Here is a 23,522-nt window from a genome sequence, read left to right as displayed (position 1 = left end):
ATCACGTTTCCAATGGCGTTTTTCGACTTACGAATTTTTCGACTTACGAAGGTGCCTTCGGAACGGATTGAATTCGTAAGTCGAGGCACCACTGTACAGATTTGGGGAACTTCTGGCCCACTGGCAACATGGGGTTCCATTGCCTATGTGATCAAGGAATGCCAAATCATATAAAATAAGTGTCTGGGGGCTGCAGCCTCTGTCTGAATCTCAAACTACGCACAATTCACCTACTTTTTTGGTGTCCCAGGGCTTCAGCAACTGCTTGCCGTCGTCCAGGAGACTCTCCTCAATGGAAGGCACATGGAAAGGAAACACTGGAAGAGAGGAATATCACAGAATCATAGAATTGGAAGGATCACCACGAGGATCACCTAGGCCCAGGGTTTCCCAAACTTGGGTCGCCAGCTGTTTCGGGACTACAACTCCCATCATCCCTGACCACTGGTCCTGCTAGCTAGGGGTGATGGGAATTGTAGTCCAAAAACAGTTTGGGACCCAGTTTTGGGAAACCCTGATCCAGTCCAATCCCCCACAAATGCCGGAATCTTTCACCCAACATAGGGCCCAAACCCATGAGATTAAGTTGAGCTATCCCTTGGGGTCAGGTGGAGACAAGACAGGTGGTCAGGCCAGTTGCGGCTCCTCCCCTTCTGCCGCTCTGAGGGGGGTGGAGCCTGGGAAAGCCACACCCCTGGGGCGTTGAGAGGCAAGGCTGCAAGGAACGGCCGCTTCCCCAGCTGGGTCAACACCATGTCTCCCAGCATGCCCTGATTGAGCACAAAGACTACCAGGGCATGATGGGAGATGTAGTTTCAATGCCAGGAAAAGGTCACGGCGGTGTCAGTTGAAAAAGGGGGGGCACCGTGTTGATTCTAAGGAAGCGCCGATGCTCTTTTTTTGGCAAAGGCACCCAAGTCGGCTTAAACATTTCCACCATGGCTGCCACTCTGTTGCAGCCGTGTGTGATTTTATTTCATAATTTCTTGCATTTATATCCCGCCTTTTTCTTCAGGGAGCTCAGGTAGGTGTTCGTGGTTCTGACCCCACCTGTCCTCACTTGATCCCCACAAAAACCCTGTGAGGTAGCTGAGGTGGAGAGATAGCAATTGGCCTGAGGTAGCCCAGCAAGCTTTGTAGGATTTGAACTATGGTCTCTTCCAGGTCATAGTCTTAACTGCTACGCTGTTGCTGGCACGCCAGTCAGCCTGGGAATATTCAGTGCCCTTGCTTGTGGGGGGTGGGGGTAGACAAACCCTTTTCCTAATCACCATGAGAACAGGCAACCCAGCACCCCAAACGTATAGGCCAGCCTTTTTGGCAAGAGACTCCCCTTTCTCGGAATAGCATACGGGGCCTAAAAAATTCACCAGGCAAGGGAAGTGGGGGGAGACAAGCAAGGAGACAGTGGTTACCTTTGCTATCCATGTCGTTATCCAAGTAACCTGGGTGCGGGAGGGAGAAAGGGGGCGCAGAATAAGATCAGTGACAAGTTAAAACAGACTTTCAGCCCCCTTAACAAACTAACAGCTCCCAGAATCCTTTGGGGGAAGCCATGACTGTTCAGTGGGGCAGCATAGTGCTTTAAATGTATAGTGGGAACAGAGCCAAGTCTCCCTGGCTAGTCTGCTAATCAGCACATTAAAAAAATAAAATAAAAATCAAGGAGATTGGATGGCACAAAATTGGAGGACGTCCAAAGTCATTCCCATCCTTTCCTCTGACCCATCCACTCCTTGATGGGAGGGAAGAGGCCACCTCCCCCCACAGAGGAAAAGGGCCACTCACCGCTCTTGCGATTTGGAGGAGGGGCGCCCTGGGAGGGCCCCAGGTACGTGTCCTGCGGATTGGGGTTCATCACGCTCGTGTGCAGGGCGGAATCAGAATTTGTTCTGCTTTGCAAGGGCAGAGGGGAGACAAACATTATTATTATTGATTATTATTATTATTATTATTATTATTAATAATACCCTGCCCAATCTGGCTGGGTTTCCCCAGCCACTCTGGGCGGCTCACAACAGAATACCAAACATTAAAAACTTCCCTAAACAGGGCTGCCTTCAGATGCCTTCTAAAAGTCCATACAGTTGTTTATTTCCTTGACATCTGATGGGAGGGTGTTCCACAGGGTGGGTGCCACTACCGAGAAGGCCCTCCACCTGGTTCCCTGTAACCTCACTTCTCGCAGTGAGGGAACCGCCAGAAGGCCCTCGGAGCTGGACCTCAGTGTCCGGGCAGAAAGATGGGGGTGGAGACGCTCCTTCAGGTATACTGGGCTGAGGCCCTTTAAGGGCTTTAAAGGTCAGCACCAACACTTTGAATTGTGCTCAGAAACGTACTGGGGACCAATGTAGGTATTTCAGGACCGGTGTACAGTAAATGGGATAGTATTAAGAACAGCACGGAGGGAAGTCAAATGTACAACAAACTGGAAATCTGGAATTTATAGGTCAAGATTTTAAAGCTCAAAAAAAAAAAGTGACACATAATAGAAAAAAGGGCAAATGCGTGAAATCTATAGAATTGCCAAAGCTGCAACAAGATGTTGAATGATTGTGTAAAAGTGTCATTATTGTTTCACTGTACCTTTAAGAGTCAGGAAAGATCTAGTGATTGGAGTTCTGCAGCTGTGGAGCAGCTCGACAGGTGTTGCTGTGAAGCTGATGATGCAGCCTCTGTGCTGGGCGATTTCCCAGTGTGCTCTTGGTGGGTGGTTTGGTTGTGTGGGTGTTTTGTGTAAGCCTAATTTAATTTTTGTTATTTTTACTTTCTCCATTAAACCAAGCATTTGTTTAAGCCTTGGGTATGACTCTATGTGTAAGTCCCTCAGCCAGCTTCTGCTGATGCAACTCAATTGCTTCTAACCCTAACACAAGAATGCAGGAGGTTGCTGTGGAAACAAGGGGGCAGGTGGGGCACAGGCAAGCTTGATAAACTCATACTGTAGCTCAGGCATCCTCCAGATGTTTTGGCCTACAACTCCCATGATCCCTAGCTAACAGGACCAGTGGTCGGGGAAGATGGGAATTGTAGTCCAAAACATCTGGAGGGCCGAAGTTTGGGGATGCCTGCTGTAGCTGTTCCTTTGACCCACAACCACACACCACCAGGGGCAGTCTCTCCAGGGGGAGTCTCTCAGCGCACACAACAAACTGATTTCCCAGGATTCCTTGCGAGGGAAGCCATGACTTGTCAAAGTGGTGACATAGGGTTTTTTAAATGTATAGTAGTGAGAAGGGTTATTATTATTATTATTATTATTATTATTATTATTATTATTAGGCTATGCATTTTGTGGTTTTATGTTGCAAAGCGCCCTGTGACATTTGGAAGAAGAGTGGCATGTACATTTAAATAAGTAAGTAAGTAAATGTGCAGGTACGATATTTCTGAAATTATGAATTACTTTGACTTTACTGAATGGTATTAGTTGTTTTGCTGAATTTTCTGCTGTTTGCTTTATTTATATGCTACTGTGTTTGCCATTTTCGTTGCTTTATAATGCAACCGTGCTGGCTGTGAGCCGCTTTGGGCTCAACATTTTGTTGTTGGAAAAGCGGAAGATAACTATTAAATCAAATCAAAAGCTGGGGCTGCGCACACATAATTCTTTTCCCTGAAGCTCCTGGGCAACACTGTGATCCATACTGGGGTCTCCGTGGGGTGGGGAGGGCACCCCATGTTTAGCAGGAGGGGCTGGATCTGCCTGCGGCGGGACCAGTTCTCTTCCATGTCCTATCCTATGCACCGCCTTTTCGAGGGCTTTGCGTCTTCCGTGCTCCTCATAAGCACCCAGATCAGAGGCAAAGATGCGGTGGGAGACCCAGGGCGGTGGGGATGGGAGAGAAGGAAGAGCCATTGCCAATTAAGAAAGCACTCAGAGACCCAGACAAGGCACAGCTTGTCCGTCGGCTGGCAGGGGGAGGAGGAGTGGGCAAGGGGAAAACAGCCGCTGCCTTGCCAGGCTCCCCGCTTCCACGAGCTTCCCAGAGTTTTTTAACTGTGCTTTTGGGACCCGGGGCTGGGAGAAGGGCGAGGGAGGGAGTGACGTCACGGGGGAAGAATCCGTGTCGCTCCCCGGGGAAAAACAACGGGGGCATTGTTGGCCGAGCCCAGCAGAGCTGCGTGCAACCAGCCAGAAGCCATTCCCTTGTCTACTGAAGCAAAAACCGGACTTTTTATATATTTGGGGGGGGGGGGCAGCAGCAAAAGATGGTTCTTCTGGGCCAGGATCTCTCACGCAAATAGGGAACATGGGGGGAGGGGAGGCGAGGTAAAATAAAAGCTATCCCTGTGAGGTAAGGGATGTGCGGAGGCAGGAAAATCCTTGCGCTGAAAAAAAGGGGTTGTTTCAAAATAAAAACTGGAAATCTTGGACTAAAAAAAAACCTCCTGGAAAAATTGGGGGGGGGCAAAATGATGCAGAAGATGAAATTAAAAGTCAGGGTAATAAATGGATAGCTTATGTTTTTGTAAGACAGATATGAAACTACTTTAAAGCTTTGCAAAGAGTAAGGCTTGCCCTACACCATTAAAACACAACATTGAAAACAGCTAAAAGCCATTTACAATCACAAAAACGAGTCCCAGTAATATACACCTCAAGGGTCAAAAGCTGGGGGAAAGAGGTGGGTCTTCTGCAACCTTTGGAAGCTCAATAATAACTTCTGCCAGCAGCGAGTTCCACAGCTTAGGGGCCACCACAGAGTAAGCCCTTCTCCTGGACCACCACCAACCTGAGCTACTGAGGGCAGAGGAGTGCGAACAACAGCACACACACAAACACACACACCCTGCCAAACTCAAAACCTGAGAGGGTCTGTAGAGAAGGAGGTGGCCTTACAAGAATTTGGGACTTGTCATTTACGACTTCAAACGATAACGTGCGCATCTTGAATTGGGCCCGGAAACAAACTGGCCACAGGTACAGCTGCTTTAAAACAGCCGGTCTCTGCATTTTCGACGGGCTGAAGTTTCCGAGCTGCCTTCGAGGGCAGCCCCATGTAAAGCACATTGAAACAATACAATCTCAATGTTGCCAAAGCACAGAATACAGTGGCCAAGGCATCCCTTGAATGCATATTTATGAATAAAAAGTGAACGGTGAGAGTTGTTGAAGCTTGGACATTTCTTCCCTGCCTTAAGACTAGCCTTCTTCGATGGCTACGGCAGCAGACGATACCATAACAAATTTGTTCCCTAAGCCCCCCCCCCCAACAAGACATGACGCCTCCTTTCCTTCTGTACTCAAGACCACACACGTAGAGCCCAGTTAGCAAGAACCCGCCGCGGATTAAAAGGGGGAAGGAAATACGGAATCCAAAAAGTGGCTCACCTGTTGAGTGCTGCCGGCAGCCTGAATAAGTGTCCTTTCTCCATCGGAAAGTTCCCCCAGGGCATTGTCCTTCACAATGGGGTGGGGAAAAAGCAGCTGGATTACTTCTAGGGGACTAGAAACTTGGCAGGGGGAAGTAAATAGAGGAATGTGGGGATTCTTAGGGCCCCCTATTCCCCCCCCCCAGAGCTACAATTCCCAGAGCGGTTCAGCGATCAATCTCTCTTCAGAGGGAATTCTGGGAATTGTCACTCTGGGAGGGGAATGGGGGCAAGGAGGCGTCTCCTAACAATTACTGATTACAGTTCCCACAATTCCTTGAGGGGAGCCATGACTGTTTGAAGTAGGATCACAGTGCTTTCTGCGGAAGGCTACCCCAAACACCCCTCTCCTTTGCTCTAATTACCCATAATGCTCTTGAATAGAAAAACAAGCCAGGGAATCCTCTCTGGTCATCCAAAATGGGAGTCCCTTGGCATCATTAATACCCAAACATACAGGTGAAACTCGGAAAATTAGAATATCGTCGAAAAGTGCATTTATTTCAGTAATGCAACTTGTTATTTTTTTTCTTTTAATTTTTACAAATGCTTTCTTTTGGAAGTTCCACAGTAATAAAACAAATAGTTACAATCATACAAAAATAAACATCACTATTACATTTCATTAATTCCACTCCATTTATAATTGACCCGCCTAACGACAAATAATTACAATTACAACAAATAAAGGCTTGACATATCTTGCTTTGCATGTCATGCATCTATCTCATATATTGGTTTCGCCTTTTGAGTTGCAATACTGAAATAAATGCACTTTTCGACAATATTCTAATTTTCCGAGTTACACCTGTACTTCCTGCTTACTCAACAGAACGGCAGGGGAAACTGTCCCTTCCCACCCCAGGAAAACTGGGAGAGGTATGCATGTGTTTTTAATACGTGAAATTGACTACCAAACCTCCCTACGTAAGGAGGGGAGGACACATGACCAGCAGTCTTACAGTTTCACTTGGAGGTAGCCTGCCTCCCATCCACATTGCCAGCACATGCTCAGAGAGACTGTGGAGGAGGTGCTCTCTCTCAAGTAAGGCTTTCTCAGAGAGCTGTATGACATTTGACACAGCCTCCTGCTACAGGGACAACATCAGAGGAGGAAAGAGATTTTGAAAGTCCCTTCCTGTCTTAGGCAAAAAAAGGGCCCCATTCCACCGAGGCAGCGAGAATGAGGCAGAGAAATTCGGAGGCGAGAAAATAACGGTCTGCACCACTTCAGACCACAAGGAGGGAAAGTTTCTGGGGAATGTCCCCCCCCCCTTTTAAAATGTAAATACAGTACATTTCTGCAGGTTGGAAACAAGCCTGCTATAGTTAGCTGGACTTGTGATGGCTTGGGATCCTGTCCAACAAAGGCCACATTCACACCAGACATTTAAAGCACTATGGCACCGCTTTAAACAGTCACCAAAGAATTCTGGGAGCTGTAGTTTGTTCAGGGTGCTGTTAGGAGACCCCTGTTCCCCTCCCAGAGCTACAATCCCCATGGTAGTTAAACAACCATTCTCTCTTCCCTGGGTAACTCTGGGAGGGGAATGAGGTCTCCTAACAATTCTCAGCACCCTGAGCAAACTACAGCTCCCAGAACTCTTTATGGGAAGCCGTGACTGCTTGAAACAGTATCAAAGCACTTTGAATATTTGGGGTGAATACGGCCATATTCTGCTCAGAGTAGCCCACTGAAATTAATGGGCCTAAGTTACACATGACCATTAATTTCAGCAAATCTACTGCAAGTAGGCCTAACATTGGACACCACCCTTTTGAGCAGGGGAGATCGTACAGAATGGTACCCTCACACCTGCCATCTCTAGTAGGTCAAGCTGAGCAGGAGAGTAACTTGTGCAGGGGCACCCAATGAGCTTTGAGAATTGACCCCAAGTCTCCCTGCCAACAGTGGCCTTCCAGAGGTTGCTGGACTACAACTCCCAGCATTCCTGATCATTGGCCAAGCTGGCTGAAGATCATGGGCCCTGGAGTCCAACAACATCTGGCTCCCCATCCCTGCATTTAATGTGTGATCCCTGATTGTTTGGGGCATCCGCTAGGCAGGAGCTCATTTGCCATGTTGGCTGCAGGGGATGATGGGAGCCAAGAGTCTGACAACTCCCGGAGGACATCACTTTGGCTACTTCCCTCTACCCCCCAACCCCCAATATTAGCTGCGCCTCTCCTCTTCCATGCAAGAAGATGCTGTGATCTCTTAAGGGAGCTTAAGGCCAGGAGTTATGGACTGCAACCCCTCTGGGGGTTGTAAACTACAGTTCCCATCATCCTTGCCCACCGACCATGCTGACTGGGGCCGATGTGGGCTGAAGTCTGACAGCATCTGGCCGAGAAGAAAATGGAGATTCCCGAAGTGGGCAGGGGGAAAAGCCACTTCAAACCTCACTCAAGAGACGGCGCGAGCTTTACCTCCTCCAGCTGGGTTCGGCCGGCGGAGAAATGTAAGCGGGGCTGTAGGGGGAGCTGTCGATGTGAGCAGGAGGTTAAGGAAGATGTCAGCTCTGAGATTTGGAGGGGAGGGAGTTTGCTGCTATTAGCACAAGACTCCACAGATGGAGTGGAGCAGCGATTTATTATTTTTGGGTTCGATTTCCGTTAATGCTCTTTAACCCCCAGTGCTGAGATGAATCAAAGCAGGGAAAGTAATGGGCGGGGACACCTGTGGCGCAGAAGACGTGGGAGGCCAAAAGGATATCTGGCGCATGTAGCGGCGGAGCGGAGACATCATCCTCCGGGGATCCCGCTGCACCCGTTCCACCAAACCGTGGTGCCGTGTGCCGCGGGCAGAGTCCAGCGGCGAATGGAGGGGACCCTGGAAGGAAACAAGGAGGGGAGGAGAACATAAGAGGGGCCTGGCTGCTGGATCCCACCTAGTCCAGCAGCGACCTGTCCGCACGGTGGCCGACCAGATACCTGTGGGGAACAAGACCTGAGCATGGAAGCAACTCTGCCCCTCCTGTGGCTTCCAGCAGTTGGGATTCAGAAGCATTACAGCCACCATGGCTAGCAGCCATTGACAGCTCTCTATCTCCCCTCCGTAAATTTGTCCAATCCTCTTTTAAAGGCATCCGAGGGGTTTCAGAATCAGGATCTCCAGAGGAGAAATGGGGAAACACAGGTATGGGACACTGCATCATAGGAGCCAATTCCTAGGGGCCAAGGGGCCTTTGCCCCCCCCCCATAAAATATTTGAGGGGGCTGCCAACCCCCCCAAAAAGTTGACGGGGTTGCAGTTCAAATAGGTGTGCATGCGCTGCATCATGTGATTGATTATGCGGGACTTACCTGTCCCCCAATATTTAATTCAAGTTGGCACTCCTGCATTGCATTACTTCAAAAGCGGGCGTTCAAATGAAGAGGCCAAAAGTTCATCTATATCTTTTATCTATCTATATATCAGCATGGTATAATTTTGTGACGTTTGTTAATGGTATACAGAAACGTGGGTGGTCTCCATCTCAAGCATTTAAGCAGATTTGGATGATTTGAATCCTATCCATGTTCAAGCATCCTTTATAACGTTCTCAATTTTCTTACCCCTTATATCCTGAAAAGGGAGGGGAAATGGGAAGGGGGGGTTATGATTCAGATGTTTGTCTGATGCACTTACAGGTGAAACTCGGAAAATTAGAATACCGTCGAAAAGTGCACTTATTTCAGTAATGCAACTTATTATTATTATTTTATTTTAACTGTTACAAATGCTTTCTTTTGGAAGTTCCACAGTAATAAAACAAATAGTTACAATAATACAAAAATAAACATCGCTATTACATTTCATTAATTCCATTCCATTTATAATTGACCCGCCTAACAACAAATAATTTAAAATTACAAGGAATAAAGGCTTGACATATCTTGCTTTGCATGTCATGCATCTATCTCATATATTGGTTTCACCTTTTAAGTTGCGTTACTGAAATAAATGCACTTTTCGACGATATTCTAATTTTCCAAGTTTCACCTTTATATGAGTAGATCCCTAAACGAAAATATTCAGCATATGCTTGCCCGGAAAAATGACTTCAATCCACATTCTATTTGTTGTAATTATGTTTTGTTTTCCTGTATGCTAAAAATCAATTAAAAACGTATTCTAAAAATGGTGCCCGGATTCAGGCTCCGCTCTTAGTGCCATTGAGAAAAGAGAAAAAGGATAGACATAAACGGCTGGGGGTATATGGCAACAGGCCGTGGACACAGAGCACCTTTGCCTTGCATGCAGGGTTCAATCCCTGAGTTCTCCAGGCAGGGTTGAGACTCGGGAGAGGCTCTATCCCTGAAACTCTGAAGGACTGATGCCAGTAGCTGGAGACAATACTGAGTTAGTTGGTCTGTCTTAATATAAAAGCAAGTCCCTACATTCAGGTTCTTAGACGTTCTGATCAGCATTGTAAGATGTAAGATCACTTAATCTCCCCAACCCCCATAGTTATAATTCGTGGGTTGCCATCTGATTTTATTTTGATCTTAATCTGATTTGAAGCTGTATTTTAATTGTTTTGTTTGACTTTGTTTTAAACGTGTTATATATTTTGATGTTAGCTGGCCAGGGAGGGCGGGGTATAAATCAAATTATTATTATTATTATTATTATTATTATTATTATTATTATTATTATTATTGGCATATGCTCAGCCACACACCCCTGCCCATTCTAATAGCACCTCCCATTTAACACCCCTGTTTTCTGGAGTGTAGAGTGTGCTCCTAGACTAGACAGAGGGGAAAGTTAAGCGAGAACAATACCATCCCACACACACGCAACGGTGGGTGGCCCAACCTTTCGAGAGGGACTCATCAGGGGAAAACCCCACATGCCCACACAACTAGGCACAAGCCAACCCTCTTTCCGATTTACAATGTTTATCAGCCTGCTCTTAGAGGGCTGGCATGTCAAAAACTAAATGCTAGCGCCTCGGAATCTCAAATATTTCCCAACCCCCACCCACCTCAGTCCTGATCCAAAGCAAGAGACTGTTCCCTATAGCCTGGAGGGCGGGGGGAATCACGTTCACACACAGACTCAGGGTTAATCAACCCCCCCCCAAAAAAAAGCCTTCTTTACCACCACCACCCCACTTCTGCTGGGGACACCACAGAAAAATCAGATCCACTTCACAGCGGGGTTGTGTAGTGCAACTGTCTGAGCCACTAATTCAACAGATCCAGCTCAGAGATGGGGAAAACATCCCCTGTTAGGTTTCCAACTGGCCCCCTGGCTATTCAAGAGCACAGGAGAGCTTTCAGGGGTGGGGTGGGGGAGGGCAGACAGACCCAATTCAGCCCTCATTTATCACATTGTGGAAACAGAACCAAGTTCAGGAAATAAGCTTCTGCCAGAGAAAGGAGCAGCCCAGGACCTTTGCAAGTCCTGGGTCCCCAGTTACCTGAAACTCAGAGGTGCCGCTCCCAATCTGGTTGACGTTGGGTAAAGAGCCGCCATAGTACGGGCCTCGACTATGTGCCAAACGCAGCTTCTGGGCCTGGAGCTAAATCGGTGGTTCAAGCAAGAAAAAGAAAAGCCATTTCAGTGACAGAACATTTATTTATTCCTATTCAGCAAGGTTTATATACCACTTAATCAATAGATAGATAGACAGATATCATAGATACACATGCACTCGCCAACCCCCTGCCATTCCCCCCCCCCCATGAGGAGGCACTATGCATCCTCCAATGGGAGAGATGAACTCTGGCTTCATGCAAATCCAGGATTATGATGCGATACTACAGATACTACAGATCCTCCAATGAGGCCTGTGCGATGACAGCCTTGCGTTTTTATGCACATAGGAAGATAGAACCTTCCAATCTCTATCTTCCTATGTGCATAAAAACGCAAGGCTGTCATCACACAGGCCTCATTGGAGGATCTGTAGTATCGCATCACAATCCTGGATTTGCATGATTGTGCAAATCCTTCCAATCTCTATGTAAAACATTCACGTGTTTCAATCTGCTTTTTGCTTTTCCTTATCGCTGGTCTTAATTTTTAAAAAATGTTTTAAACAGCTGTGTTTAACTACTGTCTTTATGGAGTGTTTAACTACTGTCTTTACTTACAGTTTTATTCTTTTTGTAAACCACTTTTAGGGTTTTCTTTTTTTAACAATTAAACAGCATGCCTAAAATTTTATAAGCTAAATAAAAATAAATAAATTGATTTCAAACGGGCGATAAAAATGAAGTCCATAAAGCCAGCAGGTGCCGCAACTTCCCTGGAGAATTAAACCCCTCCCTGCACTAGAACCGGGCCTTGGGGGCCTCGTCTAAGCTGCCTCCACCCCTCGATAACACACACACACACACACAAGAATCTAGGAAGAAATCTACTGGAAGAGACCAAGGGCCCATCGAGTCCAACATCCTGTTCTCGCAGTGGCCCTGCAATGAGAGCCCCTTCAGCGTGGCGCAGTAAAATGTGGGCAGCCAGGGCAATAGTTTAAGCCTGCATTTGTTTCCATCTCTTCTTTAAAGCCCTCTAATCTTGCAACTGCAGTCTTGTTCCCCCAACCTCCGCTCTGCAAATTCTAGTAATATGAGTGGGGAGAAATCTCTCCAATTTCCCTTAGGATAGCCGAGCACGAGTCAAGTAAGTTCCATGGTGGTGGGTGTGTTGAAACCACTTGCTGGAAACCCCAAGAGGGGAGAGTCGCTCTTGTGCCCGGGTCCTGCTTGTGACCTCTTCCCCCCCCCCCCAGGATATGGTGTCTGGCTAGTGTAAGAACCAGTGTTCGAAATTCCCCGGTCGCCAGGCGCGTTTTGTGACTGGGAATGGTCTACTTGCAACCAATTTGAAATGTCTTGCTACAGGTACTGCAACCGACATCTCCACCACCTGGCTGCGCGCTGCAGCGCAAGAGTAAAATTGCTGGCATGCAAGTCAGGTGGCTGATGACTCAAGAGTTAAATTGCCACCCGGTGCTGTGCAAGAGTGTAAGATAAGTATGTATTGTGATTTTGGCTACCACAGATTCATTCCTTGGTTGAATTCGAAGAAACATTGCCCTGTTTACATTTGTAAACAGTGGTGCCTCGCAAGATGAAATTAATTTGTTCCGGGATTCGTTTTGTATTGCGAAAATTAACTCTTGCGGTTTTCCAATTTAAACAAATCAAAGCAAAAAAAAAAAAAGCAAAAAAATGCATCTTGCGAAGCACGGCCATAGGAAAATTCGTCTTGAGAGTCAACAAAAAGATCGCAAAACGCTTTCATCTTGCAGGTTTTCGTTGCGCGAGGCATTCGTCTTGCAAGGTGCCATTGTAGTTTCCAGCTGGCAACTGCGATTAAAAATATGGCATTAAAAATGTGTCACCGGTGTGGATTGTGTATTTGTTCACGCGGTTTTTTTGGGGGGGGGCGGAAATTACAGTAATTGCTGGAATGTGCAATTGAATTGTTAAAAAATCTGGGGGGGGGGAATTGTGACTGGACATTCTGTTGCATTGACTGTAACCCTGGTTTAAGGTGCCATTTGGCAAATAGCTTATACAGGTGAAACTCGGAAAATTAGAGTATCATCAAAAAGTGAATTTATTTCAGTAATGCAACTTAAAAGGTGAAACCAATATATGAGATAGATGCATGACATGCAAAGCAAGATATGTCAAGCCTTTATTTGTTGCAATTGTAATTAATTGCCGTTAGGTAGGTCAATTATAAATTGAATGTAATTAATGAAATGTAATAGCGATGTTTATTTTTGTATGATTGCAACTACCCATATATTCTGGCGTATTAAGACGACTGGGCGTATAAGACGACCCCCAACTTTTCCAGTTAAAATAGAGAGTATGGGATATACTCGCCGTATAAGAAATATAACGCGGCGTATAAGACGACCCCCGACTTTTGAGAAGATTTTCCTGGGTTAAAAAATAGTCTTATACGCAGGAATATACTGTATTTGTTTTATTACTGTGGAATTTCCAAAAGAAAGCATTTGTAAAAATAAAAATAATAAATAATAAGTTGCATTACTGAATTAAATGCACTTTTCGGCGATATTCTAATTTTCCGAGTTTCACCTGTATATCTGAGTTTCTAACACTGGTAAGAACAGGATGCTGGGCTAGATGGGCCATCGATCTGATCCAGCAGGCTCTTCTTATGTGGCCTTCCACACCTCTCTCTCTGGTCCTCAGGCCACACCCCTCATCACCAGCCCTGTTTCGCACCTGCCTTGAGTTTGGCCTGGCTGGGCTGTGTCCTAGAACTCGGACCATGCCTCTCACTGGCATGAAGGCATGGAGGGGTGTGCAAGAAACTAGACTATTATCATCAACATGGCTGTCCACTTTTGCCTCTGGTCCTGCTTCCCACTCAGCCAATACATGGAGGACACAGACTTTATAAGAAAGCAGAGGGAGCCTTCTGAGAGCATGGAGTGTCTCATTCCTGCCTCTTCTCCTCCCTCTCCAAACTTATCATGCTGACCATCTAACCGTCCCCTCCACATTTCCCAACTTTCACCATCACATTCCATCACCCAGACAGCCCAGAGTGCTTGCAGGACAGTCTACAGAAAGTTGACAGGTCCTATGCAAAGGCGGCCCTCAATCTGCATAATTTAGAGTAAGCACAAAGTTTGATTTTGGGGTTGTGGGGGGAGGAAAAGGAACATCAGAAGGACACACAGATCTTTTACCACTCGTAGGGCAAGCCATGGTATAGATCTCAGGCAGTAACAAAGAAAGGAACGGAATCCATTGGAAGAAAGGTGATTTAACTGGTGCTCTTATTCATTATTACTCGCCATGCAGAGTTCTTCAGGAGGCTTCCATGTTTTTAAGAAGCTAAGAGGGGTGGCTCTCCAGATGTTGCTGGACTACAACAGGGATGCTGGGAGTTGTAGTGCAGTCACATCCGGAGGGCCAGGGTATTCCCCCACGCCTGGCATAAAGCTACACTGGAAGATTGGGGGATTTGCGAGAGAAGCCATGAAGTAAACTACACGGCAGACACAATAATAAAAAGTCAGCAGCAAACACATGCCGTCGACAGCCAGCAAAATGATCACAAATCAAAATACCTGGAAGAAAAGAGGTACAGTATATTCCTGCGTATAAGATTACTTTTTAACCCAGGACAATCTTCTCAAAAGTCGGGGGGTCGTCTTATACGCCGGGTCGTATTTCTTATACGGTGAGTATATCCCAAACTCTATATTTTAACTGGATAAGTTGGGGGTCGTCTTATACGCCCAGTCATCTTATATGCTGGAATATACGGTATTTCTGCCTGGGGCTGAAATAAGTGTTAAGGATGGTGCCACAGTGCATCTCACTGGGAAGTGTGTGCCAAAACTGAACAGACTCCCACCCCGCACCCCACCCCCTGTTGCCACTCTCCAAACCTCCCTCTCATTAAAAGAAAATGGGCTGGACAATATAAGGGAGGAAAGGAGGGGGCAGCTAGTAGCTAAATGGAGCCCGAATGCCCAGGAGCAGTATACCTCTGAGTGAGCAGATGGCACAGAGACACTGCACAGGGGCTCGCCAGTACTTTCATACAAGCTACAGGTGAAACTCAGAAAAGTAGAATATCGTCAAAAAGTGCATTTATTTCAGTAATGCAACTTAAAAGGCGGAACCAATATATGAGATAGATGCATGACATGCAAAGCAAGATATGTCAAGCCTTTATTTGTTGTAATTGTCATCATTTGTCGTTAGGCGGGTCAATTATAAATGGAATGTAACTAATGAAATGTAATAGCGATGTTTTGTTGTTGTTTAGTCATTTAGTCGTGTCCGACTCTTCGTGACCCCCTGGACCAGAGCACGCCAGGCACTCCTGTCTTCCACTGCCTCCCGCAGTTTGGTCAAACTCATGTTCGTAGCTTCGAGAACACTGTCCAACCATCTCATCCTCTGTCGTCCCCTTCTCCTTGTGCCCTAATAGCGGTGTTTATTTTTGTATGATTGGAACTATTTGCTTTATTACTGTGGAATTTCCAAAAGAAAGCATTTTTAAAAATTAAAAATAATAAGTTGCATTACTGAAATAAATGCACTTTTTGACGATATTCTAATTTTCCGAGTTTCACCTGTAGATGAACCCTTGTTCCGACCCAGCTTTACATTTATTGTTGAATCATCAAGTTGGAAGGAGTCCTGGCTGAAGGTCATCCATTCTAACCCGCCACCAATGCAAGGAATCTGCTGTTGCAACATTCCCAACAGGTGGGCCAGCTTCCCAATACCATCAGAAGTTGGGGACCTCCTCCATACGTTGTGGGGACTGCAGCTCCCAACAGCCTCCAGTCAGCATGGGCACAGACAGAATCATTGAACTGTACAGTTGGAAAGGACTGGCCCAACCCCCTGCAATGCAGGAATCTTTTGCCTGATGTGGGGCTCGAACCCATCGCCCTGGGATTAAGAGTCTCATGCTCTACCAACTGAGCTATCCCATATACGATCAGGGTGACCTGATGCTTTGAGCTATGATTCCTGACAGCCTTAACCAGCACTTGCTTCTCCCGCTGCCAGAACCTGAAACAGAGACTCATAATTGGCCCATTGTAGTCAAGGAAGCATATACGGGGAGCTGGCACACCTCAAGTTATCCTGGATCCAGGCCATATTGGGCTTTAAAGCAAGAGTGGGACTTTGTGGCTTTCCAGGTCTGGTTGGACTACAGCTCCTATCAGCACCAACCACTGGTCCTGCTGGCTGGGGGTGATGGAAGCTGGAAGATCATGGATTTCCCCATCTCCGCTTTAAAGCTAAAAGGCAGCCCTTTAAAACGCAATACCAGTAACTAGGGCCACTTCGTCGCTATTGATGATATGCAGGTAACATTTAGGATCGCCTTCCACTTCTGCAAGAATGGAAATAATCTCCCGTTTACTCTCCTGGAGTTTTTATCAGAGTGTATAAAGGTACCCACCAGAGGAGAGGTGCTGGGGAGGCTCGTGCCAGTCAGAATTGCACCCTCCAACCAGGAAGCCTTGCTTCAAATTTGCAGGCTCAGCTAAAAGGGGGGGGGGGGCTACACTGTCCACAAAGGGAAATGGAACATATAAACATAGGAAGCTGTCCAAAGCCAGGTCAGGTCTTTGGTCAGTGTATATCAGTACAGCGGCACCTTGGTTCTCAAACTGAATCCATTCCGGGAGTCCGTTTGGCACCCGAAATGGTTTGAAAACCACCAAGTTGCGGCTTCCGATTGGCTGCAGGAACTTCCTGCACTCATTTGGACGCCGCGGAAGCCGTGTCAGAGTTTGGCTTCCGAAAAAATATTCTCAAACCGGAACACTCACTTCCAGGTTTGTGGCGTCCGGGAGCCGATTTGTTCGGGAACCAAGCCGTTCGGGAACCAAGGTACCACTGTATTGTCTATGCAAAGGGCAGGGAACCTCAGTCCCAGGCACAGGATGCGGCCTTCCAGGCTTCTCTCTCCAGCCCTCAAGACTTTCCCTAAAGGGGTCTCCTCCCCTTGCCACACCCCCTCCCCACACGCCACGCCCCTCTGCCACACAGACCCTCCGCCAGCGGATTTGCCCTGCAGTAACACCTCTTCTTTGCCTGGCTGGAGGATTCCGTTTTGGGGGCTGCAACCTTGGTTTAAGGAGCCACTTGGCCCCTAGCTTATATATCTTGAATTTCTAACATTGCCCCAGCATCTCCAGGTAGAAATGACTCCGGCCTGAAACCGCGGTCAGTCGCTGCCAGTCAGTGTTGGAAGGAGAACCCGAGATCTTCCAGGGGTCATTGTTGGAGCAGCCAACTGCCCTCATTCCCTGCCAGTGCAGCCAATGGTCAAGGATGCTGACAGTGGGAGTTTTAGTCTAGCAATGTTAGGTGCATCTCTAGATAGCTAGATGGAGCAATGGTCTGGGTCAATACAAAGCAGCTCTTTGGATCACACTATATATCCCACGAAGCAGGTCCAGGTTAGTGCCTAAGAGCCTGCGCTTATGTGGTCGAAGTTCTCTGCACGTCACGGTGCAACATTGAACTGACTCGCAAATCCACCTCTCACCCAACAAGAGGGAGGCAAATCTGAACTAGTTAACTGGCATCTGGCCCGTTTTGCCGCAGGGTGGGTTTGCTTTTGGAGCCCTGAGGATGGATCTCTGCTTCGTTTTATCTACCTAGGGGATCCTGCGTATCACAAGCCTTTCTGGAAGGACTGGTTTGAGGGGAAACACCTGAGCCCGTCCCCTCGAGGTATAGAATTCGCAGCCTAACCAACCTGCCGGCCTGCCGCGGGTGAAAATTAACCAGCCGTTTCTTGCGCAAACAGGGGAGCGCATCAACAACGCCCCAAAGCACTGAGGTGACGTCACCCATCTTTTCCAATCGGGACGTGTGGTGGCAGACACAGGAGTTGGATTCCACGGAAGGGAGAATTCGTGTTCTTTGTAAAAATAAAGTCACTAGACCTCATGACTGCACAGAGATATCTAAAGGGGTGCCAAGGAGCAAAACTGGAAAGAGGTCTAAAGATTCCCAGCTATCCACATCCTTCTTAAGGGAATACGCCAAGTTCTAGGCAAAAGAGAGCAAAGGAAAAGGTAAAGGGGCCCCTGACCATTAGGTCCAGTCGTGACCGACTCTGGGGTTGCGGCGCTCATCTTGCTTTATTGGCCGAGGGAGCCGGCGTACCGCTTCCAGGTCATGTGGCCAGCATGACTAAGCCGCTTCTGGCAAACCAGAGCAGCGCACGGAAACACGGTTAACCTTCCTTCCGGAGCGGCACCTATTTATCTACTTTGACGTGCTTTCAAACTGCTAGGTGGGCAGGAGCTAGGACCGAGCAACGGGAGCTCACCCCTTCGTGGGGATTCGAACCGCCAACCTTCTGATCGGCAAGCCCTAGGATCTGTGGTTTAACCCACAGCACCACCTGCGCCCCTAAAAGAGAGCAAAGGGCTGAGTAAATATTGCCAGCTACAAGTTTCTGGGCACTGAGGGTTTCGTTTGTTCAAGTGCAAAAGGGACCCACGATCAAGGCAGGCTTCTAAACCGTACCTTGCTTGGTCACCTTGGATGAATACACAGCCAATGGAGAACTTTCATAACCTTGGGAGATAGTTGGGTTTCTTCAGGCAACTGATTTGGCACCAGCGACTAGGTGGACCAGTCAGCGCTGTTCCAGGCTACTAACTTCTGCAGATATATTTGCAAGTCTAGTTCAGGAAGGCTGGAACTATGGATTAGACAAATTTATGGATAGCAGGGCTATTGATGGCTGCTAGCCAGGATAACTGTGCTCTGCCTCCACAGTTGGAGGTAGCAATGCTTCTGAATACCAGTTGCTGGAAACCACAGGAGGGGAGGGGGCTCTTGTCCTCAAATCCTGCTTCTGGGCTTCCCATCAGGACATCTGGTTGGCCTCTGAGAGAATGCTGGATGATGGACCAGCAGACTCTTCTTATGTTCTTATGCATTCTCAACAACTTTGCTTCGGGGCATTTTAAGTATGGAAGCCTTCATCTTTTTTTCCCTATTTGTGGATTGCTAGGCATGCAAAAAGGTCCGAGATGATGAAAGGGGATTGGATGAGCAGAGGAGCAGCTGTTGATATCTCAAAGACCTTGGCAGAAGCCAACATACGTCTGCTGTTCCTTAGGGGGAAAGGACATCTCTTCCATGTCAAAGTTTACCGATTCACCCTCCCTTCCCCATGACACATGCACACTTTCAGAGAATCGTAGAGTTGGAAGGGACCCCAAGGGTAATCGAGTCCATCTTCCTGCAATGTCTCGACTAAAGCATCCATCAGACGGCCATCCAACCTCTGCTTAAAAATCTCCAAGGAAGGAGAGCCCACCACCTCCCGAGGGAGTCCATTCAACTGTCAGAAAGTGCTTCCTGGTGTTTAGCTGGAATCTCCTTTGTTGTAACTTGAAGCCATCGGTTTGGGTCCTACCCTCTGGAGTGGAAGAAAATAAGCTTTCTCCATCTTCCATGTGGCAGCCCTTGAGATATTTGAAGATGGCTATCATATCTCCCCTCAGTCTCATCTTTACCAGGCTAAACAAACCCAATTCCCTCAACCGTTCCTCATAAGGCTTGGTTTCCAGACCCTTGATCATCTTGGTCACCCTCCTCTGCACACGTTTCAGCTTGTCAATCACACCATTTCGATTCACACAAATGTGGTTCAGCAGAAGTCAAACAAACTTCGCATATATGTGGGATGTCATTATGAAAAAGAGTGGGCTGAATCCAATTAATTTCCACTCAGGGAAAACCAACTGAAATCAATGGAGTGAAGTTAGTCATGTCTATTCACGTCTTAATTTCAGTGGCCTTACTCTAAGCAGATGTAATGTTGGATACAACCCTATGTAAATTATAACAAGCTCCCACATAACGGGGAAAACAATCCATGTAAATTAATTCTCAGCTGTCTGGACAGCTCAGGCTCATTTCTCCTCCTGACCTGTCCAGTGACATTCTCAGTGGATCCTCCAACCTAGTGGCCCAACACTGGGAAGTCACCCAAAGTCGACAGGATGAAGACTCCTGGGAATTGTAGTTTGCTAAAGGTGCCAAGAGTCATTAGGAGACACTCCCCATTTCCCTCCCAGAGCTACAATTCCCACAATTCCCTGGGAACAGGGACTGATTGTTGACCCACTTTGGAAATTGTAGCTCAGAATTCTTGATAAACTACAGCTCCCAGGATCCTTTGTGGGAAGCCATGGCTGTTTAAAGTGGTATCGTAGTGTTTTAAATGTATGCTGCAGGTGTGGCCTTGGTGACACGGGCTTGATCTAACATGACAAGCCTTCGCTGGAAACAGAGAAGCACTTCCTGAGTGCCACTCTCAAGTTCCCAAATCTGTACAGATCCTAGGGTGCGTAATACACATGCAAGGTAGACTCCTGGCACAGAAATCCACCAGGGCTCCAGCCTGACCCAACCTTGGCAAGTGATACCAACTCAACTCGCCAAGACAGCGGCATCCAATGTGCCCCTCCACCCCCGTCAAGGCCAGGCCGCTGTTTTTGCGTTTTCTCATCCTTTGCCCAATCTAATTTTAACCATCTCCGGGGAGCAGACTTTCCCCCTCTTTCCCGTGGGAGATTGTTCCAGATCTGCGGAACGAAAAGAAGAGGGGGGGACCTGCCCAACATTTTGCCTCGAGCACTACAGAAGCCAGAGAGAAGATGACAACTTTATCAGCATATTCCCCAAGCATCATTCAAGGCAAAACTCTTTTTTTTTAAAGCCAATTGTCGAAATAATGTTTCCTAGCTGGTTATGTATCTCCAGGTGTTCACCACATTTCACAGCCCTAATCATGATCAGGGAGAGAATCACGCAGGAAGAGATATGAATGAACCAACGACCTCAGCAAGTCTGTCAGGACAGCCTCATTCCTCCCTGGAAACCCCAAAACAATGGTAGGAGGAATCTCAAGCAAGAGGATTTCTGTTAGAGAGGGGATGGAAGAACCTGCCGCCCTGATATTGCTGGACTACAACTCCCATCAGTACTGCCTGTCGGCCATACTGGGTGGGGCTGATGAGGCAGTTTCCAGAAGACCAGAGAGTCTGCACTCAACGTATAAGAGCCAATTTTGACATGTTCAGCCTAGGATATTCAGTTGTTAAAATATTGAGAGATTTATGAGTAACACAGAGATACTGGCATCAAGTCCCCTTTCTGCCAGCGAGGCCTGAAGCTTGTTCTCACTATGCTGCTTAGATCTGACGACCTCATCCCTCCGTGAATGGCAATTTATGGTTAATACACCTGTGCACACTTTATATCCCAAGTGCCCTCTCTGTCCATGTTGGATAGACCAGTTTGCCCTATCCAAGGGAAGGGACATCTGCTTTGCAGGTTCAATCTCTGGCATCTCCAAGTAGGACTGGAAGAGAACTCTGTTTGAAATCCTGGGCAGCTGCTACCAGGCAGGGTAGTCAATACTAAGCAAGATTTATCAATGGTCTGATTCAGTAGATGGCAGCTTCCTATGTACCAGTCTGTGAGGAAGATTTGCACTGATGCTCATCAAAATCTGTAGCCGATTTCAGCAGTTAAGCATTCTGTACTGTTAAACACAGCGGTTTCCCCATCTAGCCCACCTACCCTATTACAGTACATCCCTCCCCAGATTCTTCCTCTATGGAGTGCTCCATGCCATTACCCAATCAGGCCAAACTCTACCTATTCTCTCCTCCTCCCTCACCCTTGCTTTTCCTTATGTGAGTGTTTCAATAACCCCCCCCCCCTTCCCTAAACAGCGTGCCTCCACAATTGGTCTCATCAGTTCTAACATTGATCTTGGGGAAAATGGGAACCCTCAGCCCTGAGAATACTACTCTTCCACAATTCCCCTACACTGTGTTAGCCCACTAATGACACCCACCTCAAATACAGTAGGCCATACCCCTAGATAAGGTCCCTCCATGACCTGATTCATTCACAACCCACTCTCAAGCCATTGCTCTCCTACAGACAGTTCCACCCTCATTTACATCCTAAGCCAGCAGTTTCCAAACATTTCATCCCAGCAGACCACTTAAAAATGGCTCAGGGTCTCAGCAGACCACTTAATGGCTTTCTTGCGTGTTGTGGCAATTGTAATGTGCTATGCTGGATGCTGGATGATTCCTTAATAGTATTTCTTACAAATTTTATCATATTGCAATTTGAATTCCACAGAACTCCATCGATCGGGCAATGAACTGGAGATTCCACAGAATTCAAATTGTAATGCAAGAGAATACACTATAAGAAATATAGTGGGTAACCTTCCAGGGGGTGGGTAGGTTGCATGCAGTTGGTGGAGTGTGTGAACTGAGGCAAGGAGTCTGGTGCAGGGGTTAGACTAAGACTTGGGAGACCAGGGTGTGAATCCCCACTTGGCCATGAAGCTCACTGTGTAATTTTGGGCCAGTCACTGCCTCTCCGCCTAACCTACCGGTAACTCACAGGGTTATTGTGGAGGAAGAGACCCACGCAGGCCTCCCTGAGATCCTTATTTATCTATTAGAAAATACTGGTAGATAAATAAGACAGCACCCAACACACTCTGTTCTCCAATTCACATCCTTACAGCCACCACCATCTCCCCCAAGGCGCTTCCATGACCTCCTCTCAGCACCCCCTCCCTTTATGACCCCCATGACCCCCAAAAAAGCCCCCCCACCTCTCCCTTTCACCCATTTACACACTTCCACCCCAACTCTTCAACCAAGAGACCCAATGTCATTACCACCACCCTCCTATCTCACACACCCATCTTCAACTGAGGGTGCCCCCCATGACCTCACACCCGCCTAGTCCAATCCACGCTCTCCAACTCTGCCATTGGCTCCCCACCACCCCGGTTCCCCCCTCGCCCCATCTTCACACCCATCCTTAACTGATGCTGCACCCCAGGACCTCAACCAATCCACGCCCTCCCCTTCCCAAGTCGGTGCCCCGTCATTGGCTCCCTTCCCACCCCGTTCTCTCCCCCTCCCCAAGACCGGATGTCGCTTCCCCCGTATATCTGCCCCTCACCGGAAGTCGGTTCCCCCATTCCTCCGCAGCGCCCCCTCAGGGACGGACCGGCCGAGGGGCAGGCGGGCAGGGAGGCGGCCTTTTGCCCTCACATTCCCCGCCCCCCGTTCCGTTCTCCCTCCTCGTCCTCCTTACCCGTGTGGTGCCCAGCTCCATCATCACCTCCTCGAAGGCCGCCGTCTCCTCGGCCTGCCGCTGCTTCTGCAGCGCGATCTTCTCGCTGAACTTGCGGGGGTTGGACGCCGCGGCGGCGGCTGCCGCGGCCGACGCACCCACGACGCCCCCCGCGGCCGCAGCGCCGCCCGACGACGAGGAGGAGGAGCCCGGTCCGGCTCCCGCAGCCGCCGCCGCCGCGGCCCCGGAGCCCGATGCCGCCATCTTGGTCCTCCGCCGCCGCCTCCTCCGCCTCCTCCTCCTCACAACCCTCCCTGGCCCGTGAGAGGAGCGGCGGGGCCGCGGCCTTCCCTCCCTCTCTGCGCTCGGCCGCGGGGCACGACGGGAGAGCGAGTTTGTTTACTTGCCTCACCGACATGGGGCGCGCGCGGCCGAGGAAAGGCGGCGAGACTACGGTTCCCGGCGCGCCCCTCGCGGGCGATGGAAGGGGTGAGAACGCTCCGCCGCAAGGGACGACGGGAAGTGGAGTCCTT

The 23,522-nt window shown here is 48.2% G+C and overlaps 1 protein-coding gene across 2 annotated transcripts in view; it reads right to left on the bottom strand.

The window, feature by feature from the left end:
- CRTC2 (CREB regulated transcription coactivator 2) overlaps positions 1-23,339 on the bottom strand; it is a 34,391-nt gene extending 11,052 nt beyond the window's left edge. Inside the window, exons 1-8 of one of the 2 annotated variants that reach the window (XM_035098512.3) lie at positions 23,011-23,339; positions 10,788-10,889; positions 8,093-8,209; positions 7,807-7,868; positions 5,336-5,404; positions 1,789-1,895; positions 1,416-1,445; positions 235-317 (exon numbers count right to left, since the gene is read on the bottom strand). In XM_035098512.3, the coding sequence (XP_034954403.3) occupies positions 235-317; positions 1,416-1,445; positions 1,789-1,895; positions 5,336-5,404; positions 7,807-7,868; positions 8,093-8,209; positions 10,788-10,889; positions 23,011-23,253 (813 nt within the window). In that variant the 5' untranslated portion in view covers positions 23,254-23,339. The remainder of the gene's footprint in view (positions 1-234; positions 318-1,415; positions 1,446-1,788; positions 1,896-5,335; positions 5,405-7,806; positions 7,869-8,092; positions 8,210-10,787; positions 10,890-23,010) is intronic. The other variant, XM_035098514.3, reaches the window with a different exon arrangement.
- Between the last annotated feature and the right edge of the window lie 183 nt (positions 23,340-23,522).

The sequence above is a fragment of the Zootoca vivipara genome, chromosome 16 (assembly GCF_965207765.1).
Source record: "Zootoca vivipara chromosome 16, rZooViv2.hap1.1, whole genome shotgun sequence".
Lineage (NCBI taxonomy): Eukaryota > Metazoa > Chordata > Lepidosauria > Squamata > Lacertidae > Zootoca > Zootoca vivipara.
This window is presented reverse-complemented; position numbering and strand designations above follow the sequence as displayed.